This window comes from Anoplolepis gracilipes, unplaced genomic scaffold (genome assembly GCF_047496725.1).
Source record: "Anoplolepis gracilipes unplaced genomic scaffold, ASM4749672v1 Contig19, whole genome shotgun sequence".
Taxonomy (NCBI): Eukaryota; Metazoa; Arthropoda; class Insecta; order Hymenoptera; family Formicidae; genus Anoplolepis; species Anoplolepis gracilipes.
In genome coordinates, this window is record NW_027328667.1 from 606,341 (window position 1) to 634,216 (window position 27,876).

At 31.7% G+C, this 27,876-nt stretch overlaps 1 protein-coding gene, 1 long non-coding RNA gene, 1 other non-coding gene and 2 pseudogenes across 3 annotated transcripts; 1 reads left to right on the top strand and 4 right to left on the bottom strand.

The window, feature by feature from the left end:
- Positions 1–5,127: 5,127 nt before the first annotated feature.
- On the bottom strand, positions 5,128–6,586 carry LOC140675578 (uncharacterized). Its single transcript, XM_072910166.1, has 3 exons — positions 6,362–6,586; positions 5,898–6,066; positions 5,128–5,141 (listed from the first exon to the last, which is right to left on the bottom strand). The coding sequence occupies exons 1-3, from the start codon at positions 6,584–6,586 to the stop codon at positions 5,128–5,130; spliced, it is 408 nt and encodes a 135-aa protein (XP_072766267.1).
- A 291-nt stretch (positions 6,587–6,877) lies between these two features.
- LOC140675554 (uncharacterized) lies at positions 6,878–8,889 on the bottom strand. The gene is made up of 5 exons (XR_012048409.1): positions 8,539–8,889; positions 7,960–8,334; positions 7,469–7,880; positions 7,243–7,365; positions 6,878–7,002 (listed from the first exon to the last, which is right to left on the bottom strand). It is a non-coding gene; the product is annotated as an uncharacterized lncRNA (long non-coding RNA).
- A 7,633-nt stretch (positions 8,890–16,522) lies between these two features.
- On the bottom strand, positions 16,523–18,977 carry LOC140675579 (uncharacterized; annotated as a pseudogene).
- A 383-nt stretch (positions 18,978–19,360) lies between these two features.
- LOC140675580 (uncharacterized) lies at positions 19,361–20,961 on the top strand (annotated as a pseudogene).
- A 411-nt stretch (positions 20,962–21,372) lies between these two features.
- On the bottom strand, positions 21,373–21,444 carry Trnaa-ggc (transfer RNA alanine (anticodon GGC)). Its single transcript has one exon. It is a non-coding gene; the product is annotated as a tRNA-Ala (tRNA).
- Between the last annotated feature and the right edge of the window lie 6,432 nt (positions 21,445–27,876).

Genomic DNA, 27,876 nt, shown 5'->3' on the forward strand with positions numbered 1-27,876 from the left:
TGAAAAGTAAACATCCCATTGTACCATTCTTGCGGGAAGATTCATGTGATTCAGCAAGTCGTCGTTCGCGATCTCGCTCGGTTTCAACTGAATCTAGTGAAAATTCCGAAGTACAAATTATTATTTCCCAGCCAGATTCATCTAATCCTAGACCTCGTAGCGCTAGATCATGCCCTATTGACCCTATTTCAATTCCTGGATCTTCACAATCAAGATTTGAATTTTCATCTCCGATTAGCCCTGTTACTTCTTCACCCCCAAATTTAGTTCAGCCACAGTATTCAATGAATAGATTTGTTCATATTATTAAACCTATACCGTTAAGTAAAAGCAAATCTATTGACACTCAATTATTAATAATGGTATGCAAGGAGTTTCATCCATTTGCAATAGTAGAAGATGAAGAATTTAAGAAGTTTATCAAACTTTTATGCCCTACTTATAGTTTACCTAGTCGTAAAACATTGTTCAATTCTTTATTGCCTTCCATATATAGTGAAATTTTAAATAAACTAACTAGCCAATTAGCCGACTCACAAGCCATTTGTTTAACGTGCGATGGTTGGACAAATATTAATAATATCAGTTTTTATATGCTCTTACTGCTCATTATTTGAATTCAAATACACGTCTTAAATCATATTTGTTAAAATGTTCAGAATTTAGCGATAGGCATACTGGTTTAAATATTTCTCAATGGATTGACAGTCTTAAAAAAATTCAATATAGATTTTAAAATTTGTGCAGTGGTGATAGACAACGCAGCTAATATAAAAGCTGCTGTTAATATTTTAAAATTAAGACATATTTCTTGTTTTGCTCATTCATTGAATCTCGTTGTATAAGATGCTATTGACAAAAACATTAAAGATTTAATTGAAAAGACTAAAAGCATTGTACAATATTTCAAACAAATTAGCTTCACTTTGGCAAAACTGCATGAGATGCAAAATAACTTAAATGAAGGTCATTTAAAATTAAAACAGAATGTATCTACTCGGTGGAACTCTACTTTTGATATGTTTAATCGTTTTTTTTTTTTAATAAGGAACCTATTATTTCTGCTTTGGCATTGTTAGGGTATAAGAATACTTTGGCCCAGAGGAATGGGACCTAATAGAGCACTGTATAAATATATTACAGATATTTAACGAAATTACGATAGAAGTATCGTCAGAAAAAAATTTTTCTCTATCAAAGACTTCTGTTCTCTCTAGAGTAATGATCCGAAAAGTGAAAACATATTTAGAGAATAATACGTTACCGTCAATGATAAAAAATTTAGGGGAGAGATTAATAGAAGGTTTGGCAAACCGATTTGGAGGAAGAGAAGGAAATGATTTAATTGCCTAATCGATATTCTTAGATCCCAGATTTAAAAAACAGGGCTTCGAAGATGAAAACAAGTTTCAGGCAACATATCAAACTCTAATAGCAAAAGTTAAAGCTTACACTAACCAGGAATCTCTACAGTCTTTGTCCCAACATTCCCAATCAGTCCAATCTCTTTCGACGACGTCTTCGACAACCTCAGTTTGGGAAGAATTTGATACTACAATAAGCCACCTTCAAGGAATGCACAACCCTTCTACTGCAGCAATTATAGAGTTAGACAAATATTTGGCCGAACTTCACATTACCAGGACAAATGATTCTCTAATTTGATGGGAAGCAAGAAAAAATCTATATCCCCATTTGTATAAAATAATGCTGAAAAGGCTCTGCATCCCTGCAACTTCGGTCTCATGCGAAAGAATATTTTCAAAAGCAGGACAAATTTACAATGAAAAAAGGAGCCGATTAACAACAAAAAAAATCAAAATTTTAGTTGTGCAACATAATCTTATGTTATTATATAATTGTTATAATTAGTATATTATTAATACTAATAAAGAAAAATATATATAATAAAGAAAAAATAATTTTTTTATTTCCTAAACATTTATGATATATAAGTGAATATAAAAGATTTTTTGTACAAGAATAAATTAATAAATTTAAAAAAATATAGAATAATTATTTATTTATGAAGAACCGATGAATCGTATAAAAGAACCGATTCACTTAAGAGAACGAACCAACTCTGAACCACTCACTGAAATGAATTGTTTTGCTCATCTCGAGTTTGAGGAGAAGTGTACGCCGTGCGGCTGAAATGCTTCGTCTCCCGAGATGCATGATGCACCGTGTTCTACAACGAAACGGATTGCATCCATACCATTACCAGCGAGTACAACAACTTTTACCGGCAGATTACGAACAGCGCGTCTATTTTTGCGAAGATAATTTTATTATTTTCATTTAATATTTTCGCGTTATTTTTAATAAATATTATTATAATCAATGAAACGAATACGCAGAATTTCTCGCGCAATGTCGGCGGAATAATTTATTCCCTGACCGTATACTGTGGACGGACGAAGTAACTTTTACCTCGAATGGTATCTTCAATAACCGTAATTATTTATTATGGCATGAAGAAAACCCACACGCCGTACGAGAGCGTGTTTCAATATCGCTAGGCGATTAACGTATGCGCAGAAATAATAGCGGACCAAATCGTAAGTAGATTTATTTATTGTTAGTAAGCTAGTAAGAAATTTTATTTGACAATTTATTAACAAATTATTATCTTCCGTCGATTTTCAGATCGGTCCCTATTTTTTACCGCCGCGCTTAAATGGAGCGATATATGCCCATTTTTTACAAAATGAGTTACCAGGACTCCTGGAAGAAATTTCTCTGCACATGCGACAAGAGATAATTCTCCAGCATGACGGCGCTCCTGCTCACTTTTCGCGTCAAGCACGCAAATATTTAAATACGCATTATGCGGACCGATGATCGAGGTGGTCCAATCTTTTGGCCGGCGCGATCGCCAGACCTAAATGTTAGATAATTTTCTTTGTGGTCATATCAAAGACTTAATCGAACACAGACGTGGTACTACGGAAGCTGAAGTACGAGAAGCAATTCTTGCAGCTTTCGATAGCATCACATCAGAGGTGACGTATCATGCAACGCGCAACATTGTTCGAAGAGCCGAATTTTGTGTACAACAACAGGGAAGGCACTTCGAACAGTTATTGAATTAAATTATGATAGTGTATTAGACCTATTGGGGATACCACTTTTAAAAAAATGCGCCATGCTATCTACCGCAAGGTGTGGAAATGATAGCCAATAATAATTATTTGATAGCTTATTTTATAATAATATTTTATATTTTCTATTTAAATAATTTTATATTTTCTATTAGAATATTTATCAGAATATTTTATTTGATTAATATTTCGACGAAGAAAAGGAGACGGGATAGAAAACGGATATTATTATTTGTAGAGTCATTTTATCAACGTTTCTCGTCTATGCCCCTGGTAACCGCGAGACAATGGCGCCTATTTACGCCGCTCGCGGTTAGCGACCGGCCTAGCGGTGGGTCGTCCTTTTCGCCATCTTTTTTGCGGCGGGCTGATACTCGCGCCGGATTTACCAATCTTTGTAAATTAATTTCTCAATAAATATTCCGAAAATCGCAAAATGGTATAGAACTTTTCTATTCCATTTCACCCGCTCTATCTGCACCCGAGAGGTGATACGGTCATTTTGAGACACCCTGTATGTACAGGGTGATTCAAAACAACCATTTGTCCTTGAAATGTCATATTCCTGAATGAATTCTTAGACGATTTTTCCTTTGGCAAAATTTTATCCGAAGCTTAGTTAGTTTTCAAGTTATAAAAGAAAATAGGTAGTGAATTATGGCACGCGTACGGGCAGTAGGCAGGAGCGGCGCAATTCATTATCCGATGCGGACGATTACGCGGGCGCTCGCTGCGATCAGCTGTTATCTACACGCGATGTGTGTGTGTGCGTGTGTATATACACATATTTTCTCTCTCTCTCTCTCTCTCTCTCTTTCTTTCTCTCACTCATTTATTCTTACTTTGTAGAAATGTTTGATGTCTTCTGATGGATAATTGTGTACGACTGGAGTAGACTCGCAACGAGACGTTGACACACCGAATAATAAACGAATTTTTTTTCTATTAGAAATTGTATCGACTTTGACAAATACACTCACGCACACAGATGAGAGAATTTTCTCTTAGAATTTATCTTGAGAATCGTGGTAAACGTGGGACAATGGTATGAAAGAAATTTTATGAGAATGTTTTTGATTAATATTTATCACGATAAAAATAATAGCTATCACAATAATAAAATATAAAATGTTTGATTAATTTTACTATGCAGTTTAAAATTGCCTCGTTTGAATGAAGTTTAATGTGCGCAAATTATTGCTCTGTTATAAAAAGGATTTTGTCAAAATCATGTTGCGAGGAGGATGAATGTTCGTCGGTCTTCTATCTCTTGAGTGTGGACTCGTCATCAAGAAACAGGTAGATTTCGTCGAAGGAAAGGCCAAGGCCGAAGACGAATAACATCAGTTCGAGAAGATTGCTTCATTATTAATGAAACGTAATCTAACGATAAACGCGCGACAAATTGTAAATGAAATTCTCCCTCATAGACGAATTAGTGATTCAACAATCAAAAAACGTTTACGTGAAAGAGGTTTGAGGTCGCGTGCTCGTGTCCGAGTGCCAATGCTGAGTGCAGCCCATCGACGTATTTGTTTGCAATATGCACGCAATTATCAGAACTGAACTGCAAGACAATGGAACGTATTGTTCACCGACGAGTCACGGTTTTGTCTCTTCAGTTCTGATGCAAGAACCCGTGTTTGGCGTCGTCAGGGACAACGTTACGAACCGAATTACGTCGAGCCTGTCCGAGCATTTAGTGGTGATTCTATTATGGTATGGGGTGGAATATCAACGCATAGACGCACAGACCTCGTCATTTTATCACCACCTGGAATGACAGCAATGCACTACATAGAGGAAGTTTTACGTCCTCACGTAATTCCATGCGTTGCCAAATGGGAAACAACTTCATTTTAATGCAGGACAATGCTCGTCCACTGCTAGAGGGATCCACAATTTTCTTGCAGAAAATAACATTGAGGTGCTACCACATTCACAGATGAGCCCAGATTTAAATCCCATTGAACACATATGGGATATAATGGGAAGAAGATTAAGAATTTAGAGAGACCGCCAGTCAATCTTCAAGAACTGAAAGCAACGTTACAGCAAATATGGCATGAAATTCCTCAAGCCACAATTAGAGCTTGCATTAATATGCGTCTACAAAAAGTAATTCGACAAGGAGCAGGAATACGCATTTTTAAGCGTGAACATTTCCACACTTCTCTCGCTCAAACACACACACACACACACACACACGCACGATGCGCAAAGTCCGACTAGCAACCTCCTCGTGGTGCGCATCGGGTAATGCTAATGCTGGCGGTAATTGATCAAAAATGCATGAACAACTTTAAAACGCCATAACTCCACGAAAAAAAATCGTATCAACCTCAATTTTTTTTAATTTTCAAAGAAAAGTCTAAATTTTACGATGGTTGTCATAATATTGGCAAAAAAATTTAGTCCACTCTGTGGAGTGCGTCAAACTATGCAATTTCTTGGAAACGAAACACGTCCTTATTTTTGACAGGAAAGGGGAAAGGAGAAATTTAAAATCTAATAAATGCTTTTCAAAGTAGAGACTTTAAGCTTTAAAATAAAAAAAAACTTTTTCAAATACGACCATTTTTAACGGAATTATGCTTATTTGAAGTCACGCAAAATTTTGCATAAATTTACATATGCGATAATTTTGATCGCCAGTGTATTAGGGAAATTTTTGTTAAAGTTAAAAGATATATAAAATCCATTTCTTAAAATGTGAAGTACACCTTTAGATTTTATTAATTATACATTTGTACATAGAATGCAACAATGCATAAAACAAAACTAATTGCTCACCTTGAATAACTTTATATGTTTTGCTTCTGTTAAAAGCAATTTTTGTTTTTTTAGTTCCTGCCCAGCTAATACATCTTGAGAGGGAATTTGTAATTATTTTCGGAAGTACAGACTGCACAGCAGCGGTTTCTGATTCTTGGCTTTTAATTTTTGCCGCAAAGACAACCACCTGTACAAAAATTTCACAAATGAATTAACATTAGGAGTATGATTTTAATTTTGACAGAACATACTGTTAAGGCTTATTCAAATAAACTTACATAGTCGCATAAATATATGTATAAAAAATTGATTAGTCCATTTCCTTTGCATTTGCTCATGGACCTAATCAATCAATTTCCTTATGCATGTTTATGCGACTATGCAAATTTGTTTGGATAAGCCTTAACGGAACGAAAAAAAATACGTAATTTTAAACAATAAATCAAATAGAGTATTAAAGTATTTATCACGTATGTAAACACATTATCATCTGCAAGAATTTCTTCGAGATTTTCCCACTCCTTTTCTTTACGTAGAGAAAATGTTGGAATTCCATGTGATCGTTTCAATTTTACTTCCTCTGGAAAGAGCTTCCTTACGATACGATCTAACTTGACACTTATATGATCAAGCATGATGCGTATTTCTTCTTGAACTTTGACAATATTGTCATTAATTTCCGATGTTCTGAAATGATATCCAATCATTTAATCGATTCCATTTTCACATCTTGTAATTGACATGGAAATGAAAACATTACGAATACTTACCAATATTTCTTTTTCCCTTCTTGTAGGATGAGGAGTCATCACCAGAACCTTAAAAATACATAATGTATAATAAAAAACAAATTGAATAGAAACAAAACAAAACAATTATTCTCAAGGACGATTTTACTGTATGTGTCTTTACTGAGGTCTCGTTATTATTATCAAAATCTTGTACAGATCTGTGTTTCTCAAACTTTCGCATATCATTTATCATTATTAGTACGCCCGTCACTGTTTTGAAAAATCATCTTGTTCTTCATCTTGTTCTTCTTGACCTCCTAATTGATGAAATGTGGAGGAAACTTTAGACATTGTCTGCGCTGTAGGCAATGTCTCTGAATTAGAAGTTATATCTGGGAAAATGAAAGAATAATTAAAGCACTGTCTAATTTATATATGAATTATAATTCTTATAGAAATTTCAAAGCTGACTGCTGTAATTTTTTCTTTGATATATTTTGATAGGCAAAATGTTTTGAATTGTGTAAATACTCTCTGCGAGTAGGTGGCGGCAGATAAAAAAATACTCATTTAGTATAAAAAAAAATTAATTCAAGAAATATCACAAAAATTCTCTTCAAAAAAAGACTTACTACTGTCACTATCCTTAAAGAAGTTGAAGGCATGAAGGTTTATATCTTGGAATGTATTCGGAATATCAGCAGTACTTGTGTTTCCTCTATCTGCAGAACTATTTCCATAATTGTTTAGAATTTCTGTAGAAACATAAATCAATTGCAAAGCGTTCACAGAACTTGTATACATATGATAAAAATGAGTAGGAATAGTTACGAGTCATGTCATTCAAAAATTTATTACCTTTTGATGGTGATTTTCTGGAAGACCCTTTGTTATTTACTGTTTTGATAACTTTCTTCAAGATTTTTTTTTTTTGTATTTGAATAACATTTGTTGGACTTCAATGTTTTTTTGGAATTAGAAACTTGAACTTTCAATGCAGCGAGCTGCTCCCTGATATTTGCTGCAGGGGCTGATATACAATTTTTCTCTTCGTTCTCCATAAGTTGCGTGTCTCGACAGGATTCTCCCGCAACGTGCCGTTTATGTTTCGTATGCATATTTTCTGATTCCCAGTCGTCATCAGAACTTTGAATAAATCTGACTGGAAGTTACCGTTTCCGCGGTTTATCGTAATCAGTTTCTATATTGGAGTCAATAAATTGATCGTCAGCGGCCAGTATAGCAGCTTTACAAACCAGGTTATAAGTTCCTGGAAACATGAGAGAAAATGCAGTTTAGTATCCGTAACTGAGTCTATAGTACATAAGGATTACAGCTAAGTTACTTACTATAACTGTGCAAAAATTTAATGTTAAATTCTTCTCAGTCTTCTTGTGCTTCTACAAGAGACATTACTAGTCTTGTAGAGCATTTAATTTTAATGGAATACACAACACTCTCTTTAGATTTATTCAACCATTTTGTAGCCACCACGCAAATGCCACCATCTGGCCAAACAACGACTGAAAATTAAAACAGGGGTTATAATATATATAATAGAATATCTTTATGCTTATCATACTTAACTTTTTATATCTAATTTAGATATGTATATTCCTTGCACACAACTTGTTTATTTTTTTTCATACACGCAACATAAGTGTTCTGATACTCACTAACACCAGATTAAAAATTTACATGACATAAATTTTACGTTATCAATACTGGAACAAATGATCCACAGCCTATTAGACACATTCACGAGATAATGTTCAACCTAAACCTTGTTAACTGTTTAAGTCATGAAATGCATGAAATATTTTTCCCTTAAACTAATAATGATAAACTTAATAAGTTATAAAGTAAAATATATAAAATACAAAAATTAAAAGCACAAGCAAAAGCTTGTGCACGATTATATTACTTACCGGTTTTGTGGTAACCTCCATTCTTAACGAAAGTATTTCGACTGCAATGAAAATATATATGTTTTAATATTATCAGCAATATAATACTATTATATTTCTCTCTGATAATATTCTCAAAAGACTTATATTAAGCTCCAATATTAAGTGGCCAATCAGCTACTCTTCTAGAAGTAACAAGACATATGATTGATTGTCGTAATGTATGAATACGGTGGTAAATTTAAATAATGCTGATGACGCCGCATCATTGTATTGCATTTTCTATGCAGAATTTTTCTAACTGCTTTGCAAGAAAAACACATTCACTATGATATTATCACATACGTACGATACACTATAATAAATTAGATGAATTCCTAAATATATACAAACTGAAAAATTGTATAAGAGAGTAAATGATATTATATAATAAAAAGCTATTAAATTGTAAAAAATGATCTACTTTTAATACATCAAAGTGATATATATTAAAGTCATATTACATTTGCGAGTGATAATGTTAAAACTTTTTTATTACTTCCAAAAAACTTTTATGATACTAATATATATAATTTGCGGGGCCAAAGTCATCTTTTTATCACTAAGCATAATGTCACGGCCAGATCAGATATGAAATATTAACAATTCGTAGAAAGGATTAAGGAAGAAGTAATCAAATAAAAAATATTAAATATAAAAGTTTAAAAGAGAAAGATAAAAAGGATAAGTATACATGACGGAAATTAGAAGACGACACAACAGAAAGATGCTGTGTAAGCGGAAGCGACAATGAAAACAAAAGCAATACGTGCTCCGATCAGAACCGTTGTCTTTCCCACCTGCAGAAAAAGTTAGATATATAAAGACATCGCGAAGATCATCGCGCCGTTGTCAGTGTAAGCATTAAGCGCAACCATTATTATAACTGTATTCGACGAAATATACTCTTTTACGCTAGAGTACGGAGTGTTTTTCTTAGGGCGTGGGTTCCAATCCTTTGGGCAGTCAGAATCCCTTTTTACACCCTACTTTAGAGTAGACGGGCACAACATTAATTGGTGGCAGCAGTGGGATCCTGCCAGCACGAGGAAGACAAAAAAGGTAATAACGTCGAACAGCGACGACCGAAGAACAGAGACCAACACGTGACGGTGAATCACCCGAGACAATAACACAAACACAGCTAAAGAAGATACTGCCCTACCTCACGATAAGTAACCGACGGCAAGAATGCTACTCTTGGTATTAATGTAAGTCAGACACATTAATAAATTATATGTCGGACAATCGAGACATGTAAAACACTAACGCAAACGCCTCGTGGCTACATAGCGGATCTACGGGAAGGGCAATAGCAAATAGTCTATTAAGCTCGCAGAGAATAGCAGAAACCGTGTTTAGAGATATTAGTAATAGAGTGCGCAGAAACTTAGAAACGGATTACTTAAGCGATAGTTCGTCTAAAAACGAATACGGAGCAAATGTACTAATAGAACGCGAATTTCCATTTGGCGAAATAGAACCGAGTTTAATCGCGAACGCCGACGACCTTGCACCAGAGATGCCAATTCTCGGCCGATTGCCTGTAAGCGGGCCGCGTGGTGAGGCCACACACACAACGAAAGAGTCGTGTACGTGTGTCGCCCGGCGATCGGCAAACTTCGAGAAGTAGGAAAGGACAGACATACGATTTGCTCTCCTTTTCTCTCTCTCGAGCGAGAGCTATAGCTAATGTCTCGAGAATGATGTTAGCGGTAGCGGCTAGTGTCTCGAGATTCGAGAATTTAAACATGTACATACACATATCATTATATTCACATAACTTGAAAAAATATATATGTATTATTATTATAATAAATAATATGATAAAATTATTTCTTATTGATATAATAAGATACAGAAAATATTTTTTACCTTTTATACTCTTTCTTTAGACATTTTTGAAATTTATGTAATTGAAACTTAGTTTTATTAAATATGAGATTTTGATAATTCTAACTTAATTAATTATAATAAATTACCGATAGCAACTTTAACGCGTTATCAGTACATTAAAAAATTGTTGTATTTTCCTTGTTTTGTGCTTTAAAAAAGAACATTGTTTTGTTTCTAAAAATTTTATTGTATTTGTGACACTCTGCAACTTGGTAAAAAAATTTCTCTTGAAAAATTTATGTCAAGTTCCATAAACTACAACATTTTGCCTACAAAATGCTTTTTTTAAAACTTTCCTAAATTTTTTTTGACCGAGATACATAATTTTGAAACTAAATCTGTGTTTTTCAGACATGTGTCGATACTCGGCGAAAAATTAAGATAGACGAAAAATTAAAAAAACATTTTAAAGCTTGAAATTTCAATTTTAAAGTGCTGTAGACAGTTTTTTTAAATTTTTTAATCTTTTTAGTATTTATATACTGTTAACAAAATAAGAAACACGAAAAATTTAAGGGTGCCTAATAATTTTATCAATGGCTGTATATATGTGTGTGTGTAATTTTATTATATTTAATATAATATTGAAGGAAACTTTTTTTACATTTTTTCTTGACCGAAGAGACCACCACCTTCTCGCGGTTTCCGTTGAGCAACAACATATACGTTGTTGCCCATATAAAATTGATAGATATTATTAGAAAAATTTTGTTATTAAAATTATTAAGATTATTTATTATTAATATTATTTGTAAATAATTTTTTACAAGAAAAAAACGTATATATTGGCGAAGAGTGGATTTTTATTATTAAATTTTTTTTAAATTTAATCTCTTACTCTTTAACTTACATCTTTTTTTTATATATATGTATATACATATACATATACATACATATATATATATATATATATATATATATATATATATATATATATAAATATATACAGGATGGGCCATTTTAATCTATGCACCCAAATTTCTTTGTACCTAAGACAGATACGGAAAAATGATTCAGACAAAGGTTGTTCAAGATAACGGGGGTCACCTATCTGTGTAACTAGCTTTGACCTTGAGATTATTTTTGAAGGTTATTTGAAGGTCAGTGTGGTTTTTTTAAATGGGAACCCCTATTTTTGACACCGGATTCGAAAAGAGCGGAAAATTTTACGTCTGAAATGATATGTTGAAGTTTGTTTTCGTGACCTTGAGAAGGTCAATTTAAGGTCAAATGCTAAATAACTGCCTGGTAGCTGTTTATTTAAATTTTCTGGTGGAATAAACGTTGTGAAGGTACCTTTATAAGAAAGATCGAACTGGAATGTGACAACAACCTCAACAATGTTGACCTTGACGTCATTTTTCAAGGTCATTTAAAGGACAGAGTGGTTTTATTAACGGGAAACTTTGTTTTTGATATCGAATCAAGAAAAAATGAAAAATTTAACGTTTTAAGGTTTTTCATAACATAAAAAGGCCATTTAGTGTTTCTTATTTCACAAGCTCTTAGTAGCTGTTGCTTTAAATGAGTTAACCTTACTTTTAGCGTTACCCGGAAACAATGACGTGGACGTAGTAAGTTCTGTTTCCTTTGGGGTGTTTGATTAAAGTGAGTCTTCTTGCCTCTCACTATCGTTACGATTATAACTTTAACCACGAAGCAAATGTTCGAAGTTGCCTCCATTTGCTTCAAGGCACAAAGTTAAACGCCTTTGAAAATGGCGTACGGCGTTTTCCAAAGTCAGCCTGGGAATTGTTGCGCATGTTCGACGAATGCGGTTTTGCATGTCAGTTCTAGTTGTGGGTCGTTGTTGAAAAATAACATTCTTTAAATAGCCTCACAAATAAAAATCTGGAGGTGTGAGATCAGGTGAGCAAGGAGGCCAGTTAACTGGACCTCCTCGTCCGATCCATCTCTCATTATAATTTTCATTTAAAAAGTCCTGTACGATTCGTGCGAAATGTGGTGCTGCACCATCGTGCTGAAACCACATTCTTCGTCTTGTTTCAAAATCAACATTTTCCAATAATTCTGGCAACCGATCTTTTATCAACTTCAAGTAGCTTTCTCTATCAACATTTCGCTCAAAAAAGTAAGGACCAATTAAATATCCATTTACAATCCCACACCATACTGTTAAGAAAAGGCTATATATTTAATTAATGAATATATATATATATATATATATATATATATATATACATATAATTATATTGATGCAGGAATGCATCGCGACCGAAGCGATAATCGCGCGAGCCGCTGACGCAGCGAGCCACGCACGCCCGAGACCGAGCGCGAACGCGAAACCGGAAAGAGCTCTCGGAAACGCACCGGAAAGGTGTCGCCGAATTGCTAAAAGTACAAGCGAGGAAATTCGACTTGAACTTCCTCGCCTGCACTAAAACGCGAATTCAGCAACATAACCATATTTGGTCATGTTGCTAAGGGATCCCCTCCGAAGAACCATGCAGTTCGAAGGGAAGAACAGCACCCGCCGCGATGAAGCGACGGGCAGTCGTTGATCAGATCCTAAAGAGGAATAATCGTCACGGGCAGTCGTTAATTAGAACCGAACGAGTAATAATCGCTATGAGCAGCTGTTGACCAGATTCAACAGAGTCATACACAAATGACTAAGAGATGTACGCGCGCCTGAGATAAGCCGACGCATGTCAGACTACCTATACGATAGTGTATACGAGAGATACCGCTCTCTCACTCTAATCGATAGCAAGCGCAAGTAGTAAAACGTTCGCTGGGAGCAGTGACAAAATATCACACCATCGATTTCATTTAAACTGTTATTTATTATAGTAAAAGGAAAAAGTAAGCAAATAAAATAAAGGGAACATTATTAAAATAAAGAAGGACCACTGTCCGCCATATATATGTGGGTCTATATACATTTGTTGTTACTATTAATTATAATTATTATTATTAATAATAATTATAATTATTATTATAAATGTTATTATTAATTATAAATTTAATCGTAATTACGATTATATTTCTAATTAAATGTTAACCGATTTATATCGTGTTTGGTATCATCTTAATCGTAAAAATTTTGTTAATTCATTAAAGTTATTTTCAAGCCGATAAATGCGAAATAAAAGTCTTAGCTTTATTCAGTAAGATGTTTATATTTGTAGAGATAAGGAAAGATTCTATCAATGCCGAAGTGTCGCCGCAAGAGAGAGCGAGAACGTATAAGGAGCAAACGGTGCTAATGTGATTAGGATTATGCATGTAAAAATAAGAATATACAGAAAGAGGGTAAAAGAGAGATAACATTGCGTAACTTACAATTAATATAATTATATCGATATTGCACGATAACATTTTACTACGTATAAATAACGTATCGATTATCCAAAAATGTATCGATCCAGTTCAATTGATGAATATAATGCAATGATCTCTTGGTATTTTGTTAATTTCTTATTTTGTTATATATATATATATATATATATATATATATATGTATAGATATATATCACAAATCGTTATTTATATTGCATGGAACTGATTCCCACATATATACAGGGTAAGGCCTGTCCAAAACAGACCACATAAATAACTTTTTTGAAGGAAATCTAAATAAAAAATAAATAATGCTATTATGTTCCCTGCAACTAAATAACTTTCATTTAAAACTTTTCTCACCCTGTATATATGTATATTTTTATATTTATATTATTTTTGCATATATATTAATATAGACAGCCAAGAAATTGTAATTAATATTTTGGGAGAGAAATCATCATTTGACCTGTATTTATCACATGTAAATGAAGTGGAAGAATATAACTCAATTCACTGATAGGATAAAACATAACATTCTTTTTTTTATCATTAATTACTTCATACGCATGAAAGTGTTCATTATAATTTAATGTAGTTAATCGTTCACAATAGAGATAACAGCTATTATCAACTATTTTCTTCAGAACATATTTTATTCTATAGAATTGTGGTAAAATATTATTATTTGTCGTTCTAATCCCAGAAGATGGTTTGTAGCAAATACCATTTTTTTCGTAATATGTAGATGATAAAAAGTCGTTGAATGCCTCGTTGATTTCATTTTTCAATAATACTGATGTGTTTATACGACCCCATTGAATACAATCGGAAAATCCTCTTTTATTTAAATATCGATAAGTAGATTTCAGCTGTATTCGATTAAGAAGTGTAAAGGGTAAATTTACGCGACTTCTGCAATTATGAGCACTTAATTTTAAATCTTTATGCTTTGCTTCAAATCTCATAGAGGATAAGTAATGAGGAGGTCCAATTTTTTCAATAATGCGAGGATAATGTGTTAAAAAAATGGTGTTTAGGTTTTAGATCGCCAAAAAGTGATATATATAATTTATATGTTCAAAAATATAAAGACTTAGTTGATTAATTGTTGTTTTAGATATACAAGGACTAGAAATAATTTCTGTTATTTTTAAAGCTAACAAGTACAAATCCCAAATTTCATTACCGTTTGGAATCATATCGCCGACTATAAAACGAAAATTATTGACTAATATATTCATCTCAGAAGCTGAACAGATTATACTCCTATTTTTTAAATGACTTTCCTTAATACCTGGAGGTATGTTCTTTTCATTTGGATTATATAAATTGTACTTAATTTTGAAATTAAGAGTTTCTATTGTAAAATATTTTAAAGATATTAATTTTGATATTATATTTGCCATATCATATCTTAAAACTCCTTCATAGATCATGCATAATATCTACACATTGATTTTCATAAATATGATAATAATCCAAATCATTAAAAATACATCTTTCTTTTATTCCAAAATGCTTGTTTTCCAAATGATGAATATATTGATCTTTCAATTTTAGCAGATTTGATTGCTCTGTAGTTAATTTTTTTGTAAGATTTTTTTCTGCCAAGCAAAATCTGCAATAATAATTGGAAGAGAAACTTTCAGTCAATCCGAGTATTGAATGCACTCCTAAATTATCACCCACTACAAAGCACAATGCAAAATAAATTTATCTTTTGTCATGTCTCTTTTATACTCTGTACTAAAGTTATCAAAATATTTTGAAATTACTTTAAAAGTACTTACTACCTCATTCAATTCACAATTTAAAATAACTTGCTCAAGTCCATTTAATAATTCTGAACAAAAAAAATTTTGAATAATTTCTAAAATTTTCTGTATGTCAGATTTTGTTAAAGATAAGTTATCATATAATTGAATAACTATATTTTGAATTGCTGTGCCAAGTTTTTCAAGAAACGACGGAATATTTTTCTCTTCCAATGTATTATTGTCTGATGAAAGCGAAGGAATATCTCTTAATGTATTATTATCTAAAGAAGATTTAGGCTCAGAACAAAATTTTGTACTTAAATTAGAATCGGAGCTGTGTATCTCTATTGTGTGTGCAGTTGGAACATTTACTAATTTTTGTAAGGATTCATTAAATCCATGAGTAAAAATGTGTTTCTTAAAACTATCTTTTCTGTGAAATGATCTAAAGCAATTATCAATATGGCAAGTGAAAATATCTTGTTTATGAATATATTTAAAATAAAAAATATATTTATTAATATCATCAAAACTGATATCGCAATAGGGACAATTCATTGTTGAAAATTAGCAATTTCTTAGCTGTTAACAATCAAATGCACTGATCAAATTTTATCTTTTCAATAATATCCTGAACATAGGCATATCTTTTCAAACATTTTCTTTGGCTATTAAAAATTACTATTTCAATAATTTCGTAAATATGCTCGCTTTGAAGAGAATAGTGAAGATACATAACATGAAAAATTTTGAAAAGCACATCTAATGCCTTAAGACTATTGTCATACTTGTATTTTGCTTCATTAATGATAATATAAATTTTATTAATATCGGCGTAAGTGGGTCCTTCGATTAATAGAAAAGGTTGCAAATGTAGACCACGTATTTTTGCTCTTTCTTTTTGCAAATTTAGTTTAGTTTCAATATCAGCTGCACTCTAATGTAATAGTAAATATTGAAATATCTCTATAGATATTTCGAAAAGATAGATTTATAATTTTTGATAATTACTGATAATACTCACAGTTGCATGAATAATAATGGAATCTATACATTCTTGAGTTGAAAGTTTCCAATGTGTTTTCTTTATTATGAGTCTTCCCTTTGGTGGTAAAATATGACACAATAATATTATTTGTTTTATTACTTTAGAATCTGTAACAGAAGAGATACATTTCACTTCACGCAATTACATCTCGTAAAGAACATTCTTTGGAACTTTTTTCATATATTATACTATACAATCATCATTATATTTATTACATTCGATTTAATATGTTATATATATACTTACTTTCAGAAAGTGAATTTAAATCATCAATGTCAATTTGCACATTCTTCTTGTTACAACCTTCTTTATAATTAACCACTTGATCAAATAATGAATTCCAATATTTGTACAGGTTACAAGTACGATTTGGAAATAATTGTTCAAAATCATAATTTATCTATAATAATATGTAACAAAATGAAACACGTATTATTATTTTGAGAAAGATTTTAAAAAGCTGAGTGAGTGAGTGAGTGAGTGCGTGCGTGCGTGCGTGCGTGCGTGCGTGCGTGCGTGCGTGCGTGCGTGCGTGCGTGCGTGCGTGCGTGCGTGCGTGCGTGCGTGCGTGCGTGCGTGCGTGCGTGCGTGCGTGCGTGCGTGCGGGCGTGCGTGCGTGCGTGCGTGCGTGCGTGCGTGCGTGCGTGCGTGCGTGCGTGCGTGCGTGCGTGCGTGCGTGCGTGAGAGAGAGAGATTAGAGAATTCTAATAATTATTATCTTACCAAGGTATCTACATTTGATTGATTTAAAATAGGTCATTGTTCAATGAAATCATACGCAGTAGCTGCTTCTAATTCTTGTCTTAATTGATAAGTATTCTTCCAATGAATAACAACTTCTTTCCAAGGATCATTTCTTGTTTTTAACCATAAATAGGAATCGTTCGTGAACAAATCTGAAAATTTTATATTTTTGTCTTTGGCAGTGTACATGAAAATTCCGATTGATTTTCGGATTTAAGCCGCGTAAATTCTTCGATCCCTACGTTTCAAACACTTGAACACTTTAGTTCACTTCATCACGGAGAGGAAGTGTGTGATATTGTCCAGTGTCACTCAGTATATCGAGTATAATTCCTCCTTAATGAAATGTTCACAAAACGTCACAATCAAATGAAGAATTTACGGCTTAAATCCAAAAATCAATCCTATTAAAGCTGAAAATATTAAATTTATGTAATATAAATTTTTTATTTCTTTCTTATTTTACCTATTTTCTTTTTTGTTGGTTTTTCGATGATATTTTCTGTTGCCTTTCTTTTTTTCGTAAGTTTTGCATAACCACCTTGATAAATTAAATTTTTTGCTTTATCGATTAATTTTTCTTTTGCTATAATAGTTTTTCCAGTTGGAGACTCCTCTTTTCGTATGGTACCAGTAAAATAAATCGGTGCAGGCTCGTTAGGAAATAAGTCTTCGATTTTTTTTACTATGGATTTATAATTTTCTCCTGTTAATCGGCTGAAAAATAATTAATAATAATTAATTATTTTTCTTCACGAACGATTCCTATATGGTTTAAAACAAGTTTATTCTTAATAATTTTTTATTATTTATAAAATGTAGCATTTATTATATAAAATAAACATAATAAAAATTATCGTACTGTTTGCAATGATATGGGAATAAATGTCTCATTATGATATCCACAAGTTTGTTTCGAAAGCGATCATTTAGACAATTTTTATTATTATAGTAAGAAATAATAGCTTTTCCCAGTGGAGCTTGTTCAAGCAATTCGATTAAATTAAAATCAGGCATATTCATTTCTTTTGACAATTTATACGAATTACATATCTGCCTATTTTTATCTTCGGCTATTATAATAGTACCATCACTATCTGAGGTATCCGTCATATTTTGAGATATCAGATCTTTTTCTTGTAAAAGTGGGATTAATAATTCATCATCTCTCACTTGACAGACAGTAATATCCTAGTAGTAATAAAATATACGAATAAATAGAAAATAGTACAAATATTTGACTAAACAGGCCAGTAACTTACATTGTCCTTTTTTTTTGAAAATAATTCTTCATATTTACTTATAAAATTTAATCTATCTCCAATATTTGGAATAAGTTCACGCATCATGTCTTTCTCTGCTATTAATTTTGGTATATGTTCTATATCTATTTTTTGTTCTAATAATGAAATTAATAAAAAGATAAAATCAGTGTTATTTATTCTAATTTGAGACAATGATCACGTTCTGTTTAACACGACTATTCTCATCACATTATATCACAAATTATTGTTAAAAACTGAATAATTCTATATATAGGAAATCTATTTCTATATTACAACAATTAAGATAAAGATATAACACTAACCTTCAAAACGTGGTAATAAATGGCCGCAATCAATCTTCTGCAGTACATCTGCAATATTCTGCACTAATACATTGTTCTCCATATTTATAAACACTGATCAATTAACATGGCAGCACGATATATATATCAATAGCTGGAAAATGCCGATTTTTTTGATTTTTAGATGAACATATACCTTGATCATGCATACGCACTAGCACGATCGAGAACAAAGTCCTCGAGATCTTGGGTGCGTTCCTTTTGGACGCTTACACGCTTAAAGCGCTTATAAGCATTTGCTTACGCTGTTCCATTTGGAGTTATAAGCGCTTATAAACGCATTAATGACGTCACTGTGACGTCATAACTCGTGCTCATAAATGCTTATTTCTTCGAGGTAGGGCAGCAAAAGCGTGAGCGCTTACAGCGCGTGAGCGTTCATATGGAACGCACCCGTGGTATCGCGTATATATGGTGAATAGAAAAATGGACGTCCCAAAAATAATAGTACAAATACAAGATGTCGGCACGAATAAAATTTATGCATTATTAGTAACGGAAGAAGAGGCCAAACGTTTACAAACTGGTAAGTTTATTAATATTTATATTATTAATATAATAAAGTTGAGCGAAAAAGAGAGAGAATAAGGTTAGATATATAGACTTCTATTTTTCTATTATATAAAAATATTCATGTAATTTTCATCTCTCCAATAACAATTATTACTTTCTTCTTTATAGATAACACCTTTGCAGCTCAAAAATTGTCAGAGGCAAAAAATAAAAGTGGTAAGTTCATTTTAAAGTTTCTGTCTAGTATAATTGTTTTTATTATACAGATATTTTTTATATAATAAATTACTTTTATATAACTATAAATTAATTAAGAAAAAGATATAGATATATATAATTTTTATAAATTTATGGTAAAAATAATTTTTTTATAGATGACAATAATATATGTCGTCAAAACACAATGGTCGATAAAAATGAATATGTCGCAAATGAAAATGAAAATGAATTGCAAGCAGTACAAGATGAAGAAAGTGGAGGTAGTTTTTCATTATATATCTAATTTTTAAAAAATTGTGTTTGTGTGTGTGTGTGCGTATGTGCGCGTGAGCGTGTGTGCGTGTGTGTATGTGTGTGCATGTGTGTGTGCGTGCGTGTGTGTATGTGTATGTGTATGAGTGTGTATCCCAGGTAGCAAAATTAGTCATTTTGATGTCAAAAAGACTGTTTTTGAGGTTTTCGTGACATCAAAATGACCATTTTTGTTACTTTGGATGTTTATGTATATAATGTATATACAAGTACAAATTAGTTTTATATAAAATTTTCTTAATAAATTTTTTTTTAGTTATGTTCAAATGGCCTCACGAAGCAATTCTCTTACTGATAGATGAGTATAATATGCGACAGAATGATTTCACCTCTGGAAAAATGTCACAAAAAAAATATGGGCGTTAATTGCAGAGGAAATGGTAAAAAATGGCCATAATGTTACTGGGCCACAATGTTTATCGAAATTTTCAGGTCTAAAACGAACTTATAAGTATCTATTAAAGATCACAATAACAAATCTGGATCTGGAACAAAAACATGGCCATATTTTTCTCTTAGTTATTATTATTAAGTTAATCAATATTTAATATGATGAAATAAAAAAGTATAATTATTTTAATAACTTTTTCAGTATATGGATAATCTACTGCACTCAAAACTATATATCACCTATAACAACGGTATCATCGACAGGAAAAAGAACAGAAGTGGACTCAGAATGCAGTACATCTAGTGTGGAGAGTTCTGAAAACGAAAAATCTGTGCACAGTAAGTTAACAGATTTATGCAATTAAGATTAATATCTTAATTAAATTATATCTTAATATCATAATAATGTCATAATAATTTTTGTAGAAAAATCTCGGCAAATGTCTTCCATTGAAAAAATAATAGATGATTTAAGAGAGGATAGAAACATGTCAGAAGAAGCGCTAGAAAGACGTCATAAAGGAAATGTAGATCTATGCCAGCAACTTCTTCATTCTTTTGAAAAAATGATAGACATTTTAAGTAAGAAATAACTTTAATTAATAAAAGATTTAAGTTACAGATATAAAGTTACAGAGTTACAAAGTTAAAAAAAATGATTTTATTATACGATTTTAAGTTTATTTTAGCTTATTTAAATTTTAGTATTAAAATTTATTTTACTTTATTATCTTAATTAATTACATTTAAACATATGTAATGTTATGTATGTATTATTTCTGATAATATGTAATAATATAAACATGATAAGATATACTCGGCAATGAGAACCCATGCGCGGATGTTGATGCGTAAAGAAACTGCGTAAAGAAATTAATTCTTTTCACGAAAGAATTTTTAATTAGTGCACTGAGCACATATTTAGATTCTCATTTTTGAGAACTCTAAAAACCCCTCTATACCCCCCTAAAGAGATGTAGACGAGAAAAAATATCGGGGCGAAGTCGCTGAATCGGGAATTGAACCCGAGTCTTTCGCTTGCCGGGCGACTGCTCTTACCACTGAGCTATTCAGCCCCACACCGATACTTCTCTCGTCTATTTGTTTATAAACCTCTTGATAGATAAACCGAAGAACGCGATTTTTCAGCCCCGCGTGAATTTAATAATTTGAAAATATATACGGCTCCAATATTTACAAACATGATAAGATATACTCGGCAATGAGAGCCCATGCGCGGATGTTGATGCGTAAAGAAACTGCGTAAAGAAATTAATTCTTTTCACGAAAGAATTTTTAATTAGTGCACTGAACACATATTTAGATTCTCATTTTTGAGGACTCTAAAAACCCCTCTATACCCCCCTAAAGAGATGTAGACGAGAAAAAATATCGGGGCGAAGTCGCTGAATCGGGAATTGAACCCGAGTTTTTTTCTCGTCTACATCTCTTTAGGGGGGTATAGAGGAGTTTTTAGAGTTCTCAAAAATGAGAATCTAAATATGTGTTCAGTGCACTAATTAAAAATTCTTTCGTGAAAAGAATTAATTTCTTTACGCAGTTTCTTTACGCATCAACATCTGCGCATGGGCTCTCATTGCCGAGTATATCTTATCATGTTTGTAAATATTGGAGCCGTATATATTTTCAAATTATGTAATAATATATGCAAAACATATAAAAATACGAGAAGTATTAGATACAAGAAGAATATAAAAACGTAATATTCTATTATTGCTTTTTTGAAAAAATATATGATATATATTATTAGAGACAATATGTGATACATACAACAAATAGATGTAAGAGTACAAAAAGTAATAATAGAATATTACGTTTCTATATTAGATATAATACTAAAAATATTATATATTTTTTGTATATCTGATATACTATTAGTGATAATATGTTATATGTACAACAAACAGATGTAAAAATACAAAAAATAATAGAATATTGTTTGTATATTAAATACGATACTATAATATATAATATTTTTAGTATTGTATCTAATATACAAATACATAATATTCTATTATTGCTTTTTCGCAAAAACATGTGATATATATTATATATTATTAGTTCTATAATATATATACTATTAGTGATAAATATGTGATACAAGAAACAAATGTAGGAGTACAAAAAGTAATAATAGAACATTTTGATTGTTTATTAGATATAACACTAAAAATACTATTTACAGAAACACAAGAATAATATGTACTACAAAGCAAATAAGTTTTACAATATGTATGTCATGTATGCAGTTGATATAGATATGCTGGAAACATTGAAACACTTTTCTTGTTCTAATGTTTTGCTTTCGGACATTTTCTGCTTAGTTTGTTATGTATAATTTTCTCTATTGTCAGTGATATTGATAGTAACAATATTTTTTTGTTGAGAGAGTTCTTAAAAAATATTAGTTTTTACAATTTGTATTAATTATTTTGCGTAATTGCAAAGTGTATCCATACAAATGCATACAAATAAATCAAATATAACTATAATTGAATATATTACAATTTGCGTTACTTTATATATCTTCATTAACAAAAGATATATTAATTTATTTATTTATTATTATTAGACATTTCGCACAAGTAAGTTATTACAAATTTCATCACGTTTTGTGTGACCTGCATTATTTCCTCTTGTGGGGTTTCTAAATACATTATCATTGTTGTAGTTTTCTATCAAATTTGTCTCTACTTGAAAGTCGTCATTGTGCAACAAACAGATGTTGTGCAAAACACAACATGCAATGATGAATTCAAGAATTAAATCTACACGTTCCATATCGAGTAAGCTCTTAAATCTTCCTTTTAATAAACCAAAAGCACGTTCAATCACAATTCGAGCAGATGAATGGCAAAAATTATAATTTTTTTGTTTATTTGTTAAATGCCCATTATCCCGATATGGTGTCATTAAATGTTCATTAAAAGAGTAAGCTGAGTTACCTACTAAATGGCTATTATTAGGAAATTTTGTTGGATCTTCTAAATAATTTTAAATTTTGGACAAACGAAATACACATTGATCATGGACAGAACCAACGTGTCCAGCAAGACAGGATAAAGCGTCGTTCATGGTCACAAACGGCCTGAAAATAATAAATAAAAAATTATTATAATTTATATAACTACCCACTCGGCATGTAGTATTTCTGAAATATTGCTGTCATTGTTTTAGTATTTCGGCAATGTTACATGCCGAATGGGTACTTTAAAAAAAATATAATATAATTTACATTACTTGTAATTGTATACTGTGATGTCCTTTTCTATTTATATAAGATTCAGGGTAGATATGTGGCGCTTTTATATTAATATGCGTGCCATCAATTGCTCCAATTATTGCGGGAAAAGCACTAGCTACAGTAAATCTTATTATAATTTCTTCTGCTTTATTACCTTCTGGCCAGATAATAAATATAGAAGATAATTTGGCAATTGCTTTTGACACTCTTCTAACAGCTCTTAACGCACTAACTCTTCCGACATTAAATTTCTCACAAATAGATCTATATAATAATTAAACTATTATAAGCAAGTATACAATTTAAAAGAAAAACACAGTTTAGAACATTGTTTAGAAATTTTAAAAAATTTTGGTTTTAATATACACTGGCGATCAAAATTATCGCAAATGTCAATTTATGCCAAATTTTTCATGATTTCAAATAAGCATAATTCCGTCAAAAATGGTCGTATTTAAAATTTTTTTTTTATTTTAAAGCTTAAAGTCTCTACTTTGAAAAGCATTAGATTTTTAATTTCTTCTTTCCCCTTTGTGTGTGTGTGTGTGTTGTGTGTGTTGTGTGTGTGCGTGTGTATGTGTGAGCGTGTGTGCGTGTGTGTGTGTGCGCGTGAGCGTGTGTGCGTGTGTGCATGTGTGTGTGTGTGTGTGTATGTGTATATTTGAGCGAGAAAGGTGTGGAAATGTTCGCGCTTAAAAATGCGTATTCCTGCCTCGTTTCCGAATTACTTGTAGACGCTTTAAAATAAAAAAAAAATTTTTTTAATACGACCATTTTTGACGGAGTTATGCTTATTTGAAATCATGCAAAATTTGACATAAATTTACATATGCGATAATTTTGATTGCCAGTGTAATTTTTGTTTTCTCATACGGATATGAATCTGGTGTAGTCATTTTCCATATGGCAATAAGAAATTGTTTTTCCGGTGATATTGTTTTTCGTCCACTCTTAGACCTTATTCTAAGGGAACTAATAATGAAGGTTTTATCATATTTAAGATGTAATAGAATGTAGTGCGCTTCATTCTAAAATATATTAATTTTAAAAAGTCAGCTTTAGGAAACAATAACACATAACATAAAACATTAAGTTTTTCACTTACATATGTATATTAAATATATTTATAAATATATGTATAATTTTGTCTTATCGAAAATAAAGTTGATACTCGTACAAATATTTATATAAAAATTATTACACTTACCTAAAATGTGATTTAAATTGTACATCGGTATATAATGGTAAAATCTTTTCCACGTAATTCTTTATACGTAATATTGCGGTTTTCTCGCGATACTTATTAAGAATTAAAAGAACGTTTTCTACTTCTGTATTAAATTTTGAAGAATCTCCCGCGTCATCCAACAATATTTCAAACATTATTATAATTAGCAAACACAAAAGAATAATTTGATTTTCCGTCATTTTGACATGCTCACGATGCTCATGCATCCAAAAGGAATAACTTTCTGTTTGCAATTTTAAGCGCTTAAGCAGCAAACGGAACGATTGAAAATAGCGCTTATAAGCGTGAGCGCTTACAGACGGTGAGCGTTCATATGGAACGCACCCCTTGTGAGACACTCGCTCACGTTGCGACGCGACTGTCACAGCGGCGTAAACCAATCACGATACCTTATCGTACCGCGAACCATATCGCGCAGAAGCCGCCGTTTGTCGCAACTCAAGCGACCAATAAACGAGGTAGTAGTTGCGTCGCGCGCATTGAGCGAGTACGCGGCAATTGTTCATTTATATAAATATATAAATAAATAAATATATATATATAAGATTTAAGTTGATTTCAAGTATTTCATATTCTTATCTAAAGAACCTAGTTTATTAGTCTGTGAAACTGAAGTATTTGTTTTGAGATTACAATATTTATTGAAATTACGAACATGGATTTACTAGAAGCAAGAACTACTTTTCTTCTTCCATAGTATACTTTTATTTCTTCTGATTCTGTTATGTAGAATTATAAAAAACATACTAAATTCCTTTCATAAAATAAATATTCTTACGTTAATATATCGTTAAATATTCAAATTAATCTTATGTTCAAATTAACCTTTGTTTTAATAAAGTTTTATAATGTTCTTGAAAAAAAAATAATTTCTTCTTTTGAATACAAGATGATGACCTTTTCTAATACTTAAGGCAAGAATATTTTGAAACTATTATTGAGAAAATATTCTTTGTTAAAGAAAACTATTACTTAAACAAAATAGAATAAAATAAGTAATTTATTTTTTCGGATGTAGAATGATATTTTTCTGTGTGTAGAATTTGTTGGGAATGCAGACGCAAAAATCATGAGTCTGCAATTTCATAGAAGAGACTCTGAAGCGTCTGAGAATCAATTTAATGAAATTCAGGTCAGTATTGATATGGACCATGATGGAGTGAATCCTGTGATTGTTCGTTCAGCAAGAGAAATTGAATTAGAAGATCTGCTGAGTGATCTAAAAGAAAAGTTTGCCACCTTGCAGAATAATAATCCACTAAGATTAAGTATTCTCATTGTAGTTCCGAAAATATGGAGTGCTAAAAAGATTTCAGAGGAATTTGGCTGCAGTTGGCAGTTTGCAAAGAAAGCTAAAAATCTTAGAGCTGCGAAAGGTGTTTTGGCAGAGACTACAGCGAAGGCTGGTAAACCATTATTCAATTCGACTGTAGAAAATATAGTGGATTTTTATACTAGCAAGGAAAACAGTAGGTTAATGCCTGGCAAAAAAGATGTTGTCTCTGTAAAAAATGAGGAGGGACGCTGTTTAATGCAGAAACGTCTTCTACTTTTAGATTTAAAGAGCTTCTTTCGTACATACAAAGAAAATTATCCAGACTTTCCTGTAAGTTTCAGTAAATTTTCACAACTTCGTCCAAAACAATGTATTCTTGCTGGTAGCAGCGGAACTCATTTCGTCTGCGTCTGCATCATTCACCAGAATTGTAAGTTGTTGTTGGATGCGATTAACATTACGAAACTCACTGAGGATTCTGAAAATCTAATTAGAAATTATAAGGATTGCTTACAGCGAATCACTTGTAATAATCCTAGTGAGAATTGTTTTCTTTATAAATGTGATCAATGTCCAAGCATTGAAGACTTTTCACAATATGTACAACAATTATTAGAGGATAAAAATATTCACCATGTACAATTTAGTGCATAGTGGACTGGTACTGACCGATCGACATTGCAAACTCAAATTATCTCTACAGTAGAATTTATGGAAGAACTGAATAATAAGTTACTACTTTTAAAACCTCATTCCTTCTTAGCAAAACAGCAGTCGCAGTTCTTTAACGATAAAAAGGTTAATTTGGATGATGGTGAAGTGCTTGTTATTTTGGATTTTTCTGAAAACTACAAATATATAGCTCAAGATGCGTCTCAAGCGTTCCACTTTAACACTAGATTGCCGGAGTGAGTCAATTTGACTTATTTACGATTTTATTGCTATATATCTTAAAAAACAAAAAAAATTTTTTAAAAACATGCATTGGTTTTTAATAAAATTATGAAATGTATGCAAATACTAATTCCTTTCCCTCCCCACCTCCTAGTTCTAAAAATTCATATGTGATATACCTATTTTAACGGATATGAGTCAAATTGACTCATTAAATATTCTTAAAGTTTGTCGTTTTACACACATGTAACTTATTTCTTGTGCATAGAAATTTTTTGTAAACAATCTGATGCGAGAGTTTTCATTTTTCATATTCAAACTTGTCAAATTACTAGTTAGAAATCTATTACCAACTTGCACATTCAATATTGTGAAATTACTTGTTGCAAGTTTTTTTTGTTGAAGGCTTTTATGAAAGCCCTGAAAAATTCTTTCTGTTCTTCCATTTCGATTTATGCCATCGAAGAGAATAGTGCATTTTTAGCAACACGAAAATAATTTATAAAATTTATTTTTTTCGAAGAATTTTTGCGTACCAAGGTAATTTCAGAATTTCATATATATGATGTATTTACGTAAATGTAAATAAATATTTTAGTTCTAGATAAGGGTCGCTATAATGGTAAAAAATCGAAGAGATCTTGAATTGCGAAAAAAACTGACGCAAATAAAGGAAAACGAATCAGATATCGAATCTGATGCATTTGATGCGGAACTATATGAAACCGAGAATGAAGTTGAGAATCAAGCAAATAGAATTGAATTTTCAAGCAGTGAAGATGAAGATCTTTATCATACGGCTCCTAGAAAAAGGAGAGCTTCTT